Here is a 21,159-nt window from a genome sequence, read left to right as displayed (position 1 = left end):
AAAAAACAATGTGTGACAAACCAACAAGAGAGCAAACTTAACTCATTACATGTTTATAGCAGGAAGGTTCTTGAAGTTTCCATGCAAATTTCAAACATGCAATAATTTGGAGTCCTAATTAAGAGGATTCGAGAAAAAAAAATGGTTTAATAAAGAATCCTTAAAATTGTATTTCACAAGAAGGCTAAAAATAAGTCAAAAAGCCTATTCTAATTTAACAAAACTAAAGCAAATAAACTTTCAGAATATGCTTGTAGCATAAGATGTGTTCATTTATGTCCTTCCTAGCATTGAAAACACGATCGCTGGAAACTGATTATCTATAATGAGAAACACAGATACTTGTCTCCAACTTTTGGAAATCATTAATCAAGCCTTCCCTTCATTGTACATGCATTAGTATACTTTACAATGATATGCATGTTCTACAGTTTTCCCAGCATACATTTTACATTAATACAGGAAATGCAAAAATGTATTGAGCTTAAAATCACTAGGTCTTATCTCAAAAAAGGGAAGATTTCATAATATTAGCGAACATCTAGAAATGTTATTTGTACCTAAGCAATAATATGAAAAATGGACCGTTTGTCTTGGATTTCCCCTAAAAGATAGAAATATACTTTCTTATATGTGTCCTGACACTCCTGTTCTGTAGGCATCAATCTGCAGTGTAAGATCATTCTAATGCCTCGTTTCCACTGAGCGGATCGGTTCGGTACGGTTCGGTACGGTACGCTTTTTTGGGTGTTTCCATTATGAAAGCGTGCCATAAAAGCGAACCGTACCGGACCATTCTGGGTCCTGCTTTAGATGTGGGGCCATAGAGAATGGAACGGTACCATTAGGGCGGACCTACAAATACATCTCACTGATTGGTGGACGTGCTAGGCTTTTTTTCTAAACCTTGCATGGTCCCGGATGGTCCGATTTGCAGTGGAAATGCTCTGCAGAATAGACCGGACCATTCTAACCCGTTCCATTCTAAGCGACCCGAACTGATCCGCTCAGTGGAAACGAGGCATAAGCGACCCGAACCGATCCGCTCAGTGGAAACGAGGCATAAGCGACCAGAACCGATCCGCTCAGTGGAAACGAGGCATAAGCGACCAGAACCGATCCGCTCAGTGGAAACGAGGCATAAGGCACCGCTGCCTATGACTGCTAGTTACACAAGTTTAGAAGTGAAATTTGGTGATGTCACTACTGTGCTGCTCATTTTTCTTTTGAGGATGTTCTGGAGAGAAACCTGTACCTGAATGCCTAATTTGTAAGGGTATGCCTGCTTCTAATTCATTCTATGGATCTGTTCCTCCTCTGTCTTTTGTGCTGCTTCTTGTATTTTTCTTAATCAGCCATCAGATAACCAGTCATCCGGAGCAGCTTTGACATTGTGGGCACATGTTTTGCTTTTCAGCTCATTGTCCACCTAGGACACCCACTTGCATGGAGTGTTCGGAGTTGATTTACGTCAATATTATGTCAATATTAAATTCTATATTCCTGTATGTTGCAATCATTAAGATGCCCATCTATAAGGCCTCGTACACACGACCGAGGAACTAGTCGGAAAAGACACATCGTTTTCCTCGACGAGTTCCTTGTTAGGCTTGTCGAGGAACTCGACAAGCTTTCTTTGCGTACACACGGTCAAGACAAAATCTCCTCGTTCTCAAACGCGGTGACGTAGAACACATACAACGGCAGGGGAAGTTTTATTCCACTGGCACAACCCTTGGGGCTGCTTTTGCTAATCTCATGTTACTGCGTGTTAAGTAAAAGTTTGGTACTGTAAGAGACGATTTGCACTTTTCAGTCTGTTACAGCGTGAAAAATGTGTTATCTCCATTACAAACCCTACTTTTACCGAAGGCACGCTCACATCTCATACTTTATTCTGAGCATGCGCAGGTTTCTTAGCATACACACGCTCGCGTTTCTCGTCGAAAACCAGCCCGACGAGGAACACGATGAGGAAATTTAGACTCCCGTCGAGGAAAAAGAGAACTTGTTCTCTTTTTTTCCTCGTCGAGTTCCTCAACAGTTTCCTCGATGAAAAACGTACACACAACCGTTTTCCTCTGCAAAAAAGCTCTCCCACCAAGTTTCTTGATGGAATCTATCGAGGAAAACGGTCATGTGTACGAGACCTTAGTCTTTGAAGTCAGCAACCAGTGGCAGCCGGTGCTATATTTTTCTTAGGGGGGGGGTCAGGCCCCGGTATGTCTGTCATCAGCCGCACCCCACCAGCCCCGCACTTACTCCATCTAGTTCGCGAGGCAGCGCTTCCTCCTTCTCGGCAGCTTACCCTGCATCTCCCCTTCCTTTATCTCTTCTCCTTCAATACAATCACTTCTCCTTGTGGCCAATTTGCTTTCATTACCCGCTTCCTGATTTTCCTGATTGGCCGGGAGGAGAATCAGGAAGACAATAGCGAAGTTTAATTTGCTATTGTCACACGACTGGGTCGGCTCAGAGCCGAGCCCACCCTTTTCTGAAGCCAATTAGAGTCTCAGGCTTTAATCACATGCTTCTAAGAAAACAAAACAAAACAAAAAAACATATTGTAATCCATGTGTCTGGCACCCTGCATGTAGATGTAGGCACCAGGTGCATGGATTAGGGGGTGGCACCCCTGCACCCCATATGGACGGGCCGCCACTGCTAGTGACACTTCCTGCTGATACCACTGCTTGTGGAAGGGTGTTCCACATCCTCACCACTCTGACAGTAAAGAACCCTCTATGCAGTTTAAGGTTAAACTGCTTCTCTTCCAGTTTCAATGAATGGTGGCATATCTTTTTAGACTTTCTCCCACTGAACATTTTTTTCCTATACTAGGGTCACCAGTAAGGTATTTGTATATCGCTATCATATCTCCTCTCAAGCTTCTCTTCTCCAGAGAGAATACGTTTAATGCTTGCAGTCTTTCCCTATAACTAAGGTCCTCCAGTCCCTTTAATAGCTTTGTTGCCCTTCTCTGGACTCTCTCCAGTTCCAGCACATCCTTCCTGAGGACTGGTGCCCAGAACTGGAGGGCATACACAAGATGCGGCTGGACCAGAGTCTTGTAGAGTGGCAGAACTATTGTTTTATCTCCGGAGTAAATCCCCTTTTTAATGCATGCTATGTTTTTGTTAGATTTGCTAGCTGTTCACTTTGCAAATTAAGTTTCCGCAGAGCTTAGTGAATATGGTGAAGTTTGATACTACAAAAAATACCCAATCATGCAGAAGAAAAAAGCAATGCTGCACTTCATTCTCTAAGCTCTGGGGCAAATTCTCTTGCAAAGTGGACAGCCTATTTGCCTTTAATAAATCAAACTGTTCTTCTCTGTTTACAGAGGATAGTTAATCCTTCTAAACAATTTGGCCATCACATTATTGTGGTTTCCCTGTGGCCGTGTTTTAGTGGGCACAGCAGCCTATTCATTTCACTGGGCCACTGTACCTGCAGAAACACAAAAAAAAGGTCCCTGCACCTTTTATAAAGTTGCAGCTGCAGGGAAATTGCATAGTGCTATGCGTTTTCCAGCATGCAAAAATGCACTGTGATTTCCAGTGCATGGTGGGTGCCATTAATATTTAATGGCAACCCTGGGCATCTGCTAACAGCAGCGCGTTATGGCTGTGGGTACGGCAAAGCGCACAACTTACATGCAGTCCAGCTCCCGCACAAATGTGAACCCAGATTTAGTTTGAGGACTAATCAGATTGTGAGCTTCCTAATGGGAAGCATTGAATAGTTCTATGTACTTTGTAATGCATTATATAATATTTTGATATATATTATAAGTTCTACCATAAACCATAAACCCAAACAGATACCGGTAATTTTTTAATAAAATCCAGTTCCTCAAATAATACATGTAGTAAAAAAATAAGTACTAACTTGATTCAATATAAAAGGTGAATTGGGTATAGGAACTTATATGTTATTTGAGCAAAATGGTTCAGATAATAAACATAAATATATACATATCTACTGTACAAACCAACTTTTGAGCCAATGTAAGTACGGTATTTGGCTTCAATGCACATGAACCATTGTTAATACTAAATAATTCAGTACTGACTGATACTTTAATATTGATACAATTTATTTTGTTATTTTATTACTATATTGTTTGTTTGTGTATACGTTTTCTTTTCTGTTTTTGTTGCTGAAACTTTTTTTAAGATATGTTAATGTATTTTTAAAAAAAGGGGATATAACTGGTGCCATTTTAGTAACAATAACACAAATGATTTATTATAGTGTAAAGTATTATTATATATTAAAATATTTCTGTCTTTTTTTCACTCTGTCCAGTTCTTTCAAGTTATTGATGATTTTTTCTTATGTGTAACATAATTATACAATATATATATATATATATATATATATATATATATATATATATATATATATATATATATATAATATATATATATGGAAAAAATAGCAACACAGTAAATGATTTCTTTCCAACTAATAATTCCACTAGGTATAGACCTAAAAAAATAAAAAATAAAAATGACTACTTTTATTTAATGTATAGACATAAGAAAACATTTCCGGTGCACCTAGCTATCGTAACATCCATTGTTATATTAGTATTATATCACGTTCTGTACAACCTTAACACACAACACCTACCAATGAATAAGAACTCAACACTACAAAGGTCAATGTATCTTCACTGCCCGATTGCCTACTTCGCATGCGCGAGGATCGCAGCGCGCCGTCACTGGTCCCCTCTCTCTCCTGGGAAAAGTGTTTCCCAGAAGACAGCAGGGGGTGACGTAACAAGGCTCGATTCCCCACGGGAGTCAGAACCCGGAAGTTGTGCAAATACCTATCTCAGACAGGTATCTGCACCCCCCTTCCCCCTGAAAGGTGCCAAATGTCACCCCGGAGGGGGGAGGGATCCAAAAAGCGGAGGGTCACTTTTTGTGTGAACCTCCGCTTTAAGGGTAATGTGCCTTTTTTAGGTTGGAAGTCCTTGTTAGGGTTACCTGATTGTCATCTGAGTGTCACACTGGACTGTCAGATTGGGATGGGATCTGGTTGAATATGGCAGCCCTCCCATTGTCATTTGCAATGACCAATAAGTACAAGGGAGGCCTGATTGCACACAAATTAGAAGTGTTTAGGTTTGACCTCATATTATTTGGTTTTGGTAAATCTAAAGCAAAAATTGTATAATGTATGGCCAGCCTTACTGAAGAAAAGATTTCACTTTGCATAAAGAATGTTATATTCACCACAGCGAATAAGGTAAAGCTGTGTTCACTTTAATCAGCCAATCATGAGCTAGCAGAAATATATATTTTTTTTTTTTTTCAAATTTGCCTTGTACCTGCTTGGTTCTTTAAAATGAACATTCCTTCACAATATTCTCTAAGCAAAGTGAATATTCTCTACTCCTTTATTAAATCAGCTCCATTAGCCTTAACAGTCCAGACAGCAAATGACATCAGGAGTTGAATTAGGGATTTCCATCTACACTCTTTATTGACTTTGCAGACTTACACACAAATGCACACACAATCACAAGTGTTTTCCGTAAAACAAAGCCAAAATAACAAAAAGCATCAGAAACCAGTGAACCCATAGAAAACAATTCATTCATGGGTGCGGTACAAATCATCAGTTTTCGTTTTTACAATTTTGTGCTTTCAAAAAGCAATATTTAAAAACATGCAAGGTCTTACCCCTCTCCGTTTCTTCCTGGCCATTATCTGTGATGTGGTTGACGGCGAGTTTGATCGAATTATTGAGCCGCTGCTATGCCTGTGACAAAAAAAAAAGAAGAAAAGTAAAACAGTCAGCAGTGTCAGTGAGATCGTTGTTCTGAAGCCTCGTACACACGGCCGAGGAACTCGACGTGCCAAACACATCGAGTTCCTCGGCCAGTTCAGCCCTGAAGCCGCCGAGGAGCTCGGCGGGATGAGAGCTCCCATAGAACAACGAGGAAATAGAGAACATGTTCTCTATTTCCTCGTCGAGCTCCTCGTCGGCTTCCTCGGCCGAAAGTGTACACACGACCAGTTTCCTCGGCAGAATTCAGCCAGAAACTCGGTCGGAAGCTGAATTCTGCCGAGGAAACTGGTCGTGTGTACGGGGCCTTACGCTTACTGGATGGAAGAAGACCCAGCTTTGTGGTCCTCTGCAAGAAGATTCCTGGCCAGTGCTGAACTATGCAATGCCCTAAGTGCAAACCTACCATAACTTAATTATAAGTAATTGTAATCAAAATCCAGGTTCCCGTTTAGAAGTACAACAATAAAAGTTATGCCCTTAAAAAAAAAAAAAATGCTTTTTATAACAGTTAATAGTGGTTGCAAATCCTCTATCACGCGAGGTTCCCATCTGAATCGAATGTCCTAGGTTATGTTTTTTTAAACTATTTTTACTGCATTGGTAATGTACCCTATACAATTTTTATAAAAGGGTTTAGGTGGGCTATGGGCAAACATATGTATAAAAAAAGACGTTAGTTTGCTAGTCTTGTACTCGGAATTCTTTTATATTTTATCTCTGCTTATGTCCATTTTTGAAATCAGTATTATTAGAGATTTAACGCCATATATAGAATATAGGGGAAGATTATATATATTTATATTTTTATATATATCTTTTATATATATATATATATGTATATATATATAGATAGATAGATAGATAGATAGATAGATAGATATACAGTATATATATATATATATATATATATATATATATATATATATATATTGATGCATGAAAACAGAAGCTAAGAACTAGTTGACTTTAAAAATGTTAGCGCTTCTATACATGTAATAGAGTTAAAAAAAATGCAGAAACTTCTTGAAGAACCTATATATATATATATATATATATACATACATATATATATATATATATATATATATATATATATATATATATATATATATATGTATGTTTTTTTTATATATATATATATATATATATATATATATATGTATATATGTGTATATATATATATATATATATATATAATATATATATTTGTATTTATATATAGATTCTTCAAGAAGTTTCTGCATTTTTTTTAACTCTATTATATGTATAAAAGTGCTAAAACTTTTTGAAGACCTCTCGTATGTATATATATATATATATATATATATATATATATATATATAGATGTATGAAAACAAAATCTAGGAACTAGTTGACTTAAAAAAGATTTAGCACTTCTTTACATATAATAGAGTTAAAAAACGCGTGGAAACTACTTGAAGAACCTATAAGACCTTTTGTGTATATTTTTATATATATATATATATATATATATATATATATATATATATATATATATATATATATATATATATATATATATATATATATAGATGTATGAAAACAGGAGCTCAGAACTTGGTGCAAATGTGGAGCCATTACCAACCAGATTCATCACTTTGAAAGTCAACACATAACTGCTATGAGCATCAGCTTCAGGTTTTGGGTACCAGTTGGACCAATCATTGATACATGTTGCAGAGGAGGTACCTGTTGAGTTATTTTAGCTGATTGGTTGATGCACATATTCACTCCCTAACATACTTTCTTCTTGTTCCTTTACCTAATTGCAGTGGATATCAGCAGTACATGTATAAAATAAACATTTGAATGATGTTATTTTTCTTACTGGTCACCATTCAAAGTGACCCCGGCAGGCATTCTCCGCACAAGACCATTGAGGCCGCGTACACACGATCAGTCCAAACCGATGAAAACGGACTGAAGTTCAGTTTCATCAGTCCAAACCGACATTGTGTACAGCCCATCGGTCTGTTGTCCTTCGGGCCAAAAAAAGAGAACTCGCTTTAAAATCGAACTGATGGATGCCTGACCGATAGGTCAAAACCGATAGTTAGTACACAAAAGCATCGGTTTAAAAACCGTGCATGCTCAGAATCAAGTCGACACATGCTTGGAAGCATTGAACTTCATGTTTTTTCAGCACGTCGTGTGTTTTACGTTACCGCGTTCTGACCCGATCGGTTTTGGAAACGATGGTGTGTATGTACATCAGACCATCAGTCTGCTTCAGCGGTGAACTGATGAAAACGGTCCGTCGGACCATTCTCATCGGATGGATCGACCGTGTGTACGCGGCCTGACTAATATCTGAAGTAGCATCTTTCCAATGAATAGCCTTTGACAAGTACATAGCACAGTCTGGATGATATAGATTACAGCAGACACTGGAAATCCGCCTTGAAATGATTCACAGTTCCTGCCGTATGTGACGAGGCGACAGACTGAGATTCATTACCTGTCATTAACACTATATGACAAGATATCACAAAAAAAAACAGGAACAATCTATTTATAATATATCAATTAGATCCAGTGAAATGACAGTTTGAGAATAAACAATTTTTTTGCGTCCTTTTGTATTTTGCCTCATGTAAAAGTACCCTGTATTTTTATTTTATTTTTTTATACTTGTGATAAGTATTATAACATAAATTATTCCAGAGAATGCACACCCCAAAAATCAATTGGGTAAGCCAGGCCAATAGACTAATGCCCCGTACACACGATCGGAATTTCCGATGGGCTTTTTCCATCGGATTTTCCGATCGTGTCCCATCTGAGTTTTTTCATCGGAAATTCCAATGAATTCCATCAGAGTTTAGATATAGAACATGTTCTATATTTTTCCGTCGGAATTCCGACTGATTTGGCCCGGGCAAAAGCCTGATCGTGTGTACGCGGCATTACACTATTTTTTATCTTTAATACAATTGCTACACTTCACTAAAATGGCATCTATAGGGTATATAGAAAAATCCGGAATCAAAGATGCAACTTCAAAGCACTCCTATTGCAGCCGGGACGTTTATACCCTGAGACTAGCATGCAAAAAAAAAAAACGAACGATCATTCGTCTGATGTTCTCAATGTGTGTACGAGGCTTTAGGGAATCGGTAAACTTTCTTGGCAGGATACGTGCCCACTCTGCTGGGGTTTATTCCTTATATTTACTGGGGAAAGGATGACACTCTTGTTCCTGCCTGCCTGCCTGTAAACTAAAAAAAGGAGACTACAAGATAAGCTGGTATATGGATGCACAGACACGTCCAACTTCAGGACATAAGTAATGAACACACAGCATGGAGAACGATCGACTGATTTTATACACTTTTAGTCATTTAAACAGTTCTGTCTATTCAACTTGTAGTCTGAAAAAAAAAAAAAATTCATGTGTCCTATCCCTTCTGTATTGAACTGTATTGGAATAGTCCTGTCCTCCCTCTACATTGTAAAGCACCGCGTAAACTGTTGGCGCTATATAAACCCTGTATAATAATAATAATGTGTGTTTTTTTTTGGTAACATCCAATTGTAAAAATAAATCATATTTCATTAGCTAGTGCCTCTGTAAGTGAATATGTGGAAATACTGTATTAAAAGAAGCCATTTTTTAACTTAAGTTTGCAGCATGGATATTGATCCGTGCGATGGAAACGCGCAGCTAGACTGAGCAGCTTTGTGTATTTGTTTGGAGTAATGCTGGTCTGTTTCCATGTAAATATTACCTAATTATCTGACACAGGAGCTGTCCTCAATACCTCTCAGGCCTCGTACACACCACCGAGTTTCTCGGCAAAAACCAGCAAGAAACTTGATGTGTTTTATTTTTTGCCGAGGAAACCGGTCGTGTGTACATTTTTCGACGAGGAAACTGTTGAGGATCTCGTCGAGCCAAAAAGAGAGCATGTCTTCTTTTTCTTTGACAGGAATGAGGAAATTTGGCTCGCCGAGATCCTCGGCGGCTTCACAAGGAACTCGACGAGCAAAACGATGTGTTTCGCCCGTCGAGTTCCTCGGACGTGTGTACGAGGCTTCGAATCTAAGCAGATACCTAAGTAAAATATATAGGATCTCATTCATCTACTAGATTAAAAAGTCAAATAGATGGAACTTAATAAAAAAAAAAAATAAAGTAAAAAAAAAAGTCAAATAGATGGCACGTAATAAAAAAAAAAATTAAAGTAAAAAAAAAAAAATTAAATAGATGGCACGTAATAAAAAAAAAAAAAAATGTAAGTAAAAATTAAAGTAAAAAAATAAATAAAAAAGTCAAATAGATGGCACGTGAAAATAATAAAAAAAAAATAAAGTAAGAAAAAAAAGTCAAATGGATGGCGCGTAATAAAAAAAATTAAAGTAAAAAAAAAAGTCAAATAGATGGCACGTAATAAAAAAATAAATTAAAGTAAAAATTAAAGTAAAAAAAAAAAACACAAATAGATGGCACGTAATAAAAAAAAAAATGTAAGTAAAAAAAAAAAAGTCAAATAGATGGCACGTAATAAAAAAGTCAAATAAAGTAAAAATTCAAGTAAAAAAAAAAAAGTCAAATAGATGGCACGTAATAAATAATAAAAAAAAAATGTAAGTAAAAATTAAAGTAAGAAAAAAAAAGTCAAATAGATGGCACGTAAAAAATAAAAAAAATAAGTAAAAATTAAAGTAAAAAAAAAAGTCAAATAGATGGCACGTAATAAAAAATTAAAGTAAATAAAAAAAAAAGTTAAATAGATTTCCTAAATCAAAAAAGAGTGCCGGTTCACACCAGTGCGCTCTGCGAGATCGCATGTGATATGCAACGCACTGCAAATCACATGCGATGCGATTTCAGCCATACATAGAGTACGGCTGATATCGAATCGCGTTCGGATCAAACTTGCACAGGAGCCTTTTTTTGGTTGGCACCAGAATCGGATCACATGGCTGTTCACACCCGATTCATATCTGAACTGTCAGTACGCAGAGCGATATGCGAGCTGAAATGGGGGTGTCATTAACAATGTATTAACCCCCCCGGGAGTTTGCATATGGCAGTGTAGCTGCTGTGCGAATCGGGTGCGATGCGGAACACCCGCAGTGGATTTACAGGGTTCCCACATCCCACAAGTGTATTTACAAACATACTATTTTTAAATACTGAGCCATGAAAACGATTTCATTGTGAGATCAAGAAAATCCACTTGATGAATGTCATGGTTGCCATACACGTTTCAATAAATGATCGATTTGTTTACTGATCGATCTCTCCCGATAGGAACACTTGATCTATAGTGTACAAACCCAATCAATATGCCACACACAGGGAATTGGCTTTTGATGGAAAGTTTAGAAATACTGATCACACGTTATTGATCACATCTCTGTTCTTAGACTCATAATCTGATCGATTGAAATACAATCAAAGCATCTCAGTGCTGCAGATCAATGCAAAGTGATTATTAATAAATTGATAGACTCTATTTGATCAAAGCCAATCTAAATCAAGTCCAAATTGATTGGAAGTGAATTTATGCCTATTCACCTGGTTGTGGATTTGATTATTTTGATTGCATCATTCGGATAATCAAACTTCAAAGGGCACCATTAGAATCACCATACACTTTACAATTTGACCATACAATCTTTGCAACTTTAGGTTTACCAAACCTATGAGTGCAAAACATGGCGTGACTGTGCATGGTAACCAATCAGCTTCTTACTTCAGTTTGATTAATTACGCTTTGACAACAAAAAAAAACTGGAAGCTGATTGGTTTCCATGCAGAGCTGCACCAGATTTTGCTCTCTCCAGTTTTAGTAAATCAACCTCAGTGTAATATGAGGACAGACAGACCTAACCTGTCCGATCAATCTGTATCCAATCAGGAACACACTAAATACTTGTTGGTAGATCTGAGATAGCACAGACTGTAATGTGTATGGGAAGCACGGGTGCCAACTGTCAGGAAATGTATGAACAGTTTGTACAATCTGTCATTGTTGCATCTGTGCATGAGGCTCCATTCACACCTAGGCGTTTTGTCGCCTGTAGCGTGACGCTATTGCAGCCTGAAATACGCTGGAGGGGTGATTTAACATTGTCGGCTATGAAGATGGTTCACATCTCCACGCCAAACGCCAAAACGCCGTACGCCTGAAGCTCAAAACAAGTCCCGGACCCTTTTTTTCAGGCGGCTTTCGACGTAGCCGACAATGTTAATCACCCCTCCGGCGTATGTTAGGCTTAAAAACGCTGCGTTTTGTCGCGGCAAATCGCGGTAACATTTACTGTTTGTAAATTTAGCGACAGACATTCACAGACAGATGCAAAAATTAGAGATCCTACAAACTGTTTGCAAATTTACTGACGGACATTCACAGACAGATGCAAAAATTAGAGATCTTACAAACGGCTTGTAAATTTACTGACAGACAGATGCAAAATTTAGAGATCTTACAAACTGTTTGTAAATTTACTGACAGACAGATACAAAATTTGGAGATCTTATAAACTGCTTGTAAATTTACTGACAGACAGATGCAAAATTTAGAGATCTTACAAACTGTTTGTAAATGTACTGACAGACAGATGCAAAATTTAGAGATCTTACAAACTGTTTGTAAATTTACTGACAGACAGATGCAAAATTTAGAGATCTTACAAACTGTTTGTAAATTTACTGACAGACAGATGCAAAATTTAGAGATCTTACAAACTGTTTGTAAATTTAGTGACAGACAGATGCAAAATGTGGAGATCTTACAAACTGCTTGTAAATTTACTGACAGACAGATACAAAATTTGGAGATCTTACAAACTGCTTGTAAATTTACTGACAGACAGATGCAAAAATTTGGAGATCTTACAAACTGCTTGTAAATTTACTGACAGACAGATGCAAAAATTGGAGATCTTACAAACTGCTTGTAAATTTACTGACAGACAGATACAAAATTTGGAGATCTTACAAACTGCTTGTAAATTTACTGACAGACAGATGCAAAAATTTGGAGATCTTACAAACTGCTTGTAAATTTACTGACAGACAGATACAAAAATGTGGAGATCTTACAAACTGCTTGCAAATTTAGTGACAGACAGATGCACAATTTGGAGATCTTACAAACTGCGTGTAAATTTACTGACAGTTGGCATCCCTGATGGGGCACTTTAGTACTCTTTCCCATACACTACCCCATGCAATTATAGTAAATCTGTATTTTTAGGTGTGAAATGAAAGTGGAATATCTATAAAGCGGATCCCTGAATGAATATTTCCACAAATAAGTGTTGTATAATAAATGAAGGAGCCGGGCACAAACTTTCGATCTCTTTCCATGTCGTCCAATACACCATAGTGAAGGTAGGTGCTCCTCTTGCCACCCCATCCTGGGGGTCCTGGTGACAAACACTTTATGACGTGTCCATGGCAAGTTGTAATACTCACCCGGAGTAATTATTCTCACTGCCCACATCAATGGTCTCATCCAGATCGCTGTCAGAGCTGGTGTCATCGCACGGTCTCTTCATTCTTTCTCAGGGTTACTTCCAAGGATGACGATTGGTCCAATGTGGCGGGTGTACAGTAGTCCAGGCTGGAGGATGAGATGATGGAGATCAGTAGGCGATCACCGCTCACACTCATCTATTCCCCAAACTACAAGGCTTTCCCACGCTGCTGCTGCTGCAGATGTCACTCTGAGCCCGCCCCCTCCCGCCCGTCTGACCCGCCCACTCTGTCATCTGTGATCACTGACCGCTGTCACCTCCAGGCACCGGAAACCACAGCAACACATCCCATCACTAACTATACACGGATCGGAGCATTCCCATACGTTCTACACTTTAACCACTTCAATGCCGGACACTTTTACCCCCAGCTTTCTGTAACACTTTACTCATATGACATTTTTTTTTTTTTTTTTTTTGAGACAGAACTTTCTTTTATTGATATTTATACATGCAAAACAAATAAAAAAAAGAGCAAACATTTTGAAAAAAAAAAAGTTTCTTTTAGTTTCTGTTACAACATTTTGCAAATAAGTAATTTGTCTCCTTAAGCCCCCATTCACACCTAGGCGTTTTGTCGCCTGTAGTGCGACGCCGCAGCAGCCCCGAGACGCTGGAGGTATGAAAACACATTGCCCTCTATGGAGATGGTTCACATCTCCTATGCCGAACGCCGTACGCCTGCCGCCTGAAAAAAAGTGCCAGACCTTTTTTTCAGGTGGCTTTCGGCGTTTGGCATCGGAGATGTGAACCATCTCCATAGAGGGGGTGAGGCTGCATTCACAATCGCGGCGTTTTGTCGCCGCAAATCGTGGTACAAAACGCTGCAATTTGTCGCCGCAATTCGCGGGACAAAACGCAGCGATTTTGTACGCCTAGGTGTGAATGCAGCCTTACTGGTGATGAGGCTGCACTGATGGGCACTGATGAGGAGGCACTAATATGCAGCACAGATCGGCACTGATAGGCAGCCTTTATGGGCACTGATCGGTGGCACTGATGAGGAGGCACTGATAGGTTTTACAGATTAGGCACTGAAATGCAACGCTGATGGGCACTAATTAGCATCAGTGTAGGGCACTGAGTGACACCACTGGTGGTCACTGATTGGCATCACTGGTAGGCTGTGACAGGCATCACTGATGGGGCTGCACTGATAATCAATGCACTGACTTTCAGTGCAGACCCCCGTCAGGAGAGCCACATATCTGCTCTCCTCTACTCACACTCTGTCAGCATGAATAGAGGAATATTGATAACCTTCACTTCCTATTTACACTGTGATTGGACAAAGTTGATCAAGTGGTAAAGAGCCTACGTCATAGGATCTTTACCGTGATCAGAGAAGCGACACAGTGCATCAACAATCGCTGTGCATGAGCTAGGGGGCGCACATGAGCGGCTTGTTCTGAAGGACGTCATATGACCTCCAGTCAGAACAATAGAACCCGTCCATCGCCGCCTCCCCTATCCATGCGTCCGGCCCCTTTCAGGACACCGGCGCATGGATTCAAATCAGGAGAGGCTGTTTTTTTGAAGCACCGGTTAGAACCAGAGGCTCTAATAGGCTTCAATATAGGGTGGGCTCGGGTTGCAGAGAGTGCGCTTCGAGCTGACCCAGGTGTGTTACAACAGCGAATCAATGTTCTCTATTGTAACAGGGATTCTCCTCCCGGCCATTCAGGTAGCAGGTTTTGACACCAGTCAGCCGATTGGCTAAAAAGACAGGAGATCCTATTGGACGCCTAGGAGGAGGAGGCAGGAGCCGCACAGTGGAAGCCACCGTGATGCAGAGAGAACACAGGATCTGCTGTCCGCTGCCCATAGGAGCCCACAACCTGCCACACATAGGAGCCGCAACCCGCCCATAGCAGCCTGCAACCCGGCCACTGTCCGCCGCCCATAGGAGCCTGCAACCTGCTGCTACCCATAGAAGCCGCAACCCACCCATAGGAGCCCGCAACTCGGCCACTGTCCGCCGCCCGCAGGAGCTCGCAACCTGCCGCCCATAGTAGCCGCAACCCACCCATAGGAGACCGCAACCCGGCCACTGTCCGCCGCCCATAGGAGCCTGCAACCTGCTGCTACCCATAGAAGCCGCAACCCACCCATAGGAGCCCGCAACTCGGCCACTGTCCGCCGCCCGCAGGAGCTCGCAACCTGCCGCCCATAGTAGCCGCAACCCACCCATAGGAGACCGCAACCCGGCCACTGTCCGCCGCCCATAGGAGCCTGCAACCTGCTGCTACCCATAGAAGCCGCAACCCACCCATAGGAGCCCGCAACTCGGCCACTGTCCGCCGCCCCCAGGGGCACGCAACCTGACGCTCCATTGAAGCCGCAACCCGCCCATAGGGACCTGCAACTCGGCCAATGTCCGCCGCCCGCAGGAGCTCGCAACCTGCCGCCCATAGAAGCCGCAACCCACCCATAGGAGCCCGCAACTCGGCCACTGTCCGCCGCCCACAGGAGCTCGCAACCTGCCGCCCATAGAAGCCGCAACCCGCCTATAGGAGACCGCAACCCGGCCACTGTCCGCCGTCCATAGGAGCCTGCAACCTGCCGCCCATAGAAGCCGCAACCCGCCCATAGGAGCCCGCAACCCGGCCACTGTCCGCCGCCCATAGGAACCTGCAACCTGCTGCTACCCATAGAAGCCGCAACCCACCCATAGGAGCCCGCAACTCGGCCACTGTCCGCCGCCCCCAGGGGCACGCAACCTGACGCTCCATTGAAGCCGCAACCCGCCCATAGGGACCTGCAACTCGGCCAATGTCCGCCGCCCGCAGGAGCTCGCAACCTGCCGCCCATAGAAGCCGCAACCCGCCCATAGGAGCCCGCAACTCGGCCACTGTCCGCCGCCCCCAGGGGCACGCAACCTGACGCTCCATTGAAGCCGCAACCCGCCCATAGGGACCTGCAACTCGGCCAATGTCCGCCGCCCGCAGGAGCTCGCAACCTGCCGCCCATAGAAGCCGCAACCCGCCCATAGGAGCCCGCAACTCGGCCACTGTCCGCCGCCCCCAGGGGCACGCAACCTGACGCTCCATTGAAGCCGCAACCCGCCCATAGGGACCTGCAACTCGGCCAATGTCCGCCGCCCGCAGGAGCTCGCAACCTGCCGCCCATAGAAGCCGCAACCCGCCCATAGGGGCCTGCAACTCGGCCACTGTCCGCCGCCCATAGGAACCCGTAACCTGCCGCCCATATGCAAAGTGGTTGGAGGGAAGCTTCGGAACAGCAAAGTGTTTTTTTATTACAAATTAGCAGACTGCAATTCCTCTTTAATAAGCACAAAAATTACTGGAGCCTCTCCTTTTTTTTTTAATTTTGAATAGAGTAAGAGAAAGTTTATTTTTATAATCTTTGTCCAATTGCAGAGATTTCTCTTCACTTCCTGTCTCATAATCCAAACAGGAAGTGAGAGAAAATCCAAGCACAATATGGGGATCCCTCGGGGACCCCCAGGTCACCAGAACTAGTGTCCCCTTTGAAATCTGGTGCAGCTGTGCATGGTAACCAATCAGCTTCTACTTTTTTATTATCAAAGTTTAACTGAATAAGCTGAAGCTGATTGGTTACTATGCACATCTGCACCAGATTCTGTGTGTGCCAGTTTTTTTTTATAGTAAGTCTCCCTCAATGAATTAATTGTACACAGTAATGTCTCCACCCAAAAGCCAACCAACGCGTTTCACCACTCCTGGCTTGCTCACAAGGTCAGGGGGAAGTAGCGTGCAACATAGATTCTTTCACATTTGCAATGGAGAGTGGACATGGACTATGATGACCAGCTTCCAGGTTGTCAATGTACAAAGAGAGGCCAGTCTATGGGTCTTTGAATGTTTTCGTATAGCGTAATTTACGTATCGTTTCCACTATTACGGATCTTTGCCCTAAAATCCACTTTAGTGTTTTTTTACTGACATTTTATTTTTTTCCTAGAGCTTTGCGGTAACTTATAAAGAAAAAAGAAATCGGTCTTACTGAACTACAGAATTCTCTGCCTTTAGGCTCCTGAGATGGAAATCTGTCCCTGCCGACATCGGGATTCATGCGGCACTTGTGCATCCCTGTGCCAGTAAAACGCAACCCTGCACAGGGCACTGAAGTAATCACCTTGTGTGAACAAAGCCTAATGTCACAATCAGGATAGATGCACCCTCCTCTACCACAGATATACAGTACAGACCAAAAGTTTGGACACACCTTCTCATTCAAAGAGTTTTCTTTATTTTCATGACTATGAAAATTGTAGATTCACACTGAAGGCATCAAAACTATGAATGAACACATGTGGAATTATACATAACAAAAAAGTGTGAAACAACTGAAAATATATTTCATATTCTGGGTTCTTCAAAGTAGCCACCTTTTGCTTTGATTACTGCTTGGCACACTCTTGGCATTCTCTTGATGAGCTTCAAGAGGTAGTCACCTGGCGCAGCACCCCATCACTCTCCTTCTTGGTCAAATAGCCCTTACACAGCCTGGAGGGATTTATGTATCAAAGTTTTCACACAGATTTATCCAACTCTCACCTAATATTCACTTGTTTTCACATGGTATGAAAGTGGTTGAATCTTGGGTGAAAGTTGTGTTAATTTGGGGTAAAAACTTATCCCAAAAAAAAGTTATTTATTTTTTATATTTTATTTTTCAAGAAAAGGTAGTGTACATTGAAAGGAAGGTATAGCATACACAATATATAACAGATAAAATGTCAAATACACGGGGTAAATGTAGGGAAGGTGAAGATAAATGCATACATTCAGTCAGAAGTACAAGAAACAAGCGTTTGCAGGGGAAACACATGTAACACCCTGCTCTAACTAGGCTGCTAGGCTAAATTTAGTTTTTGGCTTGACTGAAATCAGTGAAGCAGTGATCAACTGTTTTTGTCTGGTCAGGATTTCCTAATCTAGGTGTTTGATTCCTCCCACCTGCTTCTGAAAGAAGTTTCTAGAATATAGGGCAGGGAGAGTTAAATGACCAATATACATATTTATCATGCTGACGAGTATGCATATTTAACATGGCCCAGCCAATCCCTGAAAGGAGGTGTCCAAATGGTGGCTGGGGAGGTGATAAATGTTTGGAAGGCCCTTTAAGAGTGTTCCTTCCTCTCCAGGGAGGGTACCAGTTCTTTTGGGGCTGATGACTGTGATAGCTAGTGAGACAAAAAAAATGCAGCCTGGGCCTCAGCAGGTGCTAGGTTAAAGCGAAGGTCACCCAAGTATATAGCATTACATTCTGTATACCTCAAACATGTACAGTATGCTGTTTTTATTTTTTTTGGGGTGTACATACGGTATTATCGCTATTTTTCACCTGGCCTCCGGGTACTAGCTCCCGCGGGAGTAGGCGTTCCTATGCAGTGGCGCAATGTCCTCTGGGACGTCGCCCAAATGATTGACGTGCCTGACAAAAACTTCCCCCTGGCGGATAAGGCGTGTCACAAGTTTCCGTAACTAGCCAAACTGCGAGTCGGCTCTATACGGCGCCTGCGCAGTCAGCTCTACACGGCTCCTAGTCAGTGCGCAGGCGCCGTATAGCGCCGTATAGAGCTGACTCGCAGTTCGGCTAGTTTTGGAAACTCGTGACTCGCCTTATCCGCCGGGGGGGGGGGGGGTTTTGTCAGGCACGTCAATCATTTGGGCGAAGTCCCAGAGGACAATGCGCCACTGCATAGGAACGCCTACTAAAAATAGAGATAATACCGTATGTACACCCCCAAAAAAACAAACAAACAGCATACTGTACATGTTTAAGGTATAAAGAATGTAAATGTTATATACTTGTTTTTTGGGTGAACCTCCGCTTTAAGGCCCTGTAGAAGATTGCTTTTAGATTATTTTCTGGTGGGCATCATCCTGGAGTCCTAGTCTGGAGAAGGATCTTTTATCTCCCTCACTGAGCATCTACCTGTGGAATCTGAGTGGCAGACAGCTCCTGGAAGTAAAGACCTTGCTTGCTTTTGATTGTGCAAGTGCTAGAAGGGAACCTAGTGCCATAGGATGCCATATGAACTGAGGACTGCTCCTAGATATACTGGCCATTTCCCATTAACTCTAGGAAAAGCTGCTTAGAGAGGATTAGTGAGAAGCTTTTATTTCTACTATTGGTTGGAGTGTCTTGATCCCTGATCCCTGAACTCGCCTCCTGTTCAAGTTATTTAGCAATTACATCTAAAAAGACTTCCCCTAGACTGAGCCTGTATTGTCAGTGTGCATAGAGCTGTGCTTGTGACTGGCAGCCTCTGTATTAGAGACCTGGGTATATGCTCAGCGGCCCCTGCATTATTTGGTTAAGTGGAGGCAGTGAGATAGCATTAGTAGTCCCAATTGGATGTAGAAACTAGTGTGGAATACATGAAGGGAGCCTTTAGGTATACCAGTCAGGGAAATCCTCCTTAGCTCCTTTTATAAAAAATTTGGATAAATGTGGTTAATTTAGCTTTACCACTCTGTAAGGCTACTAACCTTTCTCGTAACTGTGCCACAAAGTTTATTAATTCTGGCTACAAAAAACACACTAGGGCTTATTTTCAGGGGATGTCTTATTTATTTATGGTATGTACAAAAACGTTTCTCCCCCTGTCAGCTCTGGAGTCAGCATTGTGAAATTCTGTAATCCCAAAAATAAACCTTTGTTTAAAGACCTTATAAAATGATGTAAATCCGTTCTGTAAAAAGATAATATCATGTGCAGTGTGTCTCCTTGTGTAACATTATTGTGGAAAATACCTTACTTACAGTGCCGCTTGCCGATCACGTGAGCTGCTGGAGCTCTTCTTCCCTACTCCAAATACTGCAGAGGGAGGGGCCAAGATCCCCAATGACGTCAGCCCCACTCTGAGTACTGCAGTGGGAGGGGCTTGATAAAGTTTTATTGAAAAAAAAAAACAGTTGACATCAGACGGGAGGAGAGGAGAAGAGCTCCGGCGGGTCACGTGAGCGCCCAGCAGTGCTGTAAATAAGGTATTTTCCACAATAAAGTTACAAAAGGGAGACACACTGCACATTATATAATCTTTTTACAGAACGGATTACATATTTTTACAAGGACTTTAACTAGGGCTTATTTTTGGGGTAGGGCTTATATTGCAACCATCCCAGAAACTCACGCTAGGTCTTATTTTCGGGGTAGGGCTTATTTTCGGAGAAACAGAGTATGCCTGATTAACACGTATACAAGTGTAGTTTATGTGTTCCAGAGAAATATTATTGCTCTTTGTGATATAATAAATCGGCTAGGTGATTACACATGGGAAGGTGCCTTGTTTTTCATCCTCTTTTTTCTTAAGCCGTGATTTTAATCTGTTTCTGAGGCCTGAGCGTACTTTTTGGTTTTTGTGTTGGTTAGTTTTTCTTTTCTTTTCTTGTTCTATGTTGGTTTGTCCTATCAGCCTGGGTATGCCCAATAGGCTCTGTATTGTACTAAACTTTAAAAACTTACAATAAAAAGAATAACAAAAATAAATATATAAAACTGCTATACTCAAGTAGAGGCTCTGGAGAGCCTATGATGGAATGGACAAGGGGGAGATGGACAACAGAGAGGTGGTGCCAGCGGTTACGAGGGAAGCAATCGATGTGAAGAAAGAAGGGAATTTGAAGGGGGGGGGGAGATGTGGGGCCCAGATGGGAACCCCCATTGTATAAAGTCATAATTGTGTTGCCATCAAAGCAAGAGTAGGGAATGATTAAAGTTTAGATTAGATTATGGTTATAGTTGAGACAGAGTGACCATACTTCATAAAATTGAGAGTGGGTATTGTTCAGTGTAGAGGTAAGTTTCATGGAGTATGGTGCCCATGACCCTCTGCTTCCACTCCACAAA

General features: G+C 41.5%; 1 protein-coding gene across 2 annotated transcripts in view; it reads right to left on the bottom strand.

Annotated features, from left to right (window-relative positions):
- The window catches only part of HEY2 (hes related family bHLH transcription factor with YRPW motif 2), a 45,714-nt gene extending 32,218 nt beyond the window's left edge, over positions 1-13,496 (bottom strand). For both annotated transcript variants that reach the window (XM_040350365.1, XM_040350366.1), the window contains exons 1-2: positions 13,256-13,496; positions 5,697-5,775 (exon numbers count right to left, since the gene is read on the bottom strand). In XM_040350365.1, coding sequence (XP_040206299.1) covers positions 5,697-5,775; positions 13,256-13,338 — 162 coding nt within the window. In that variant the 5' untranslated portion in view covers positions 13,339-13,496. The remainder of the gene's footprint in view (positions 1-5,696; positions 5,776-13,255) is intronic.
- Positions 13,497-21,159: the final 7,663 nt, after the last annotated feature.

This window comes from Rana temporaria, chromosome 4 (genome assembly GCF_905171775.1).
Source record: "Rana temporaria chromosome 4, aRanTem1.1, whole genome shotgun sequence".
Taxonomy (NCBI): Eukaryota; Metazoa; Chordata; class Amphibia; order Anura; family Ranidae; genus Rana; species Rana temporaria.
This window is presented reverse-complemented; position numbering and strand designations above follow the sequence as displayed.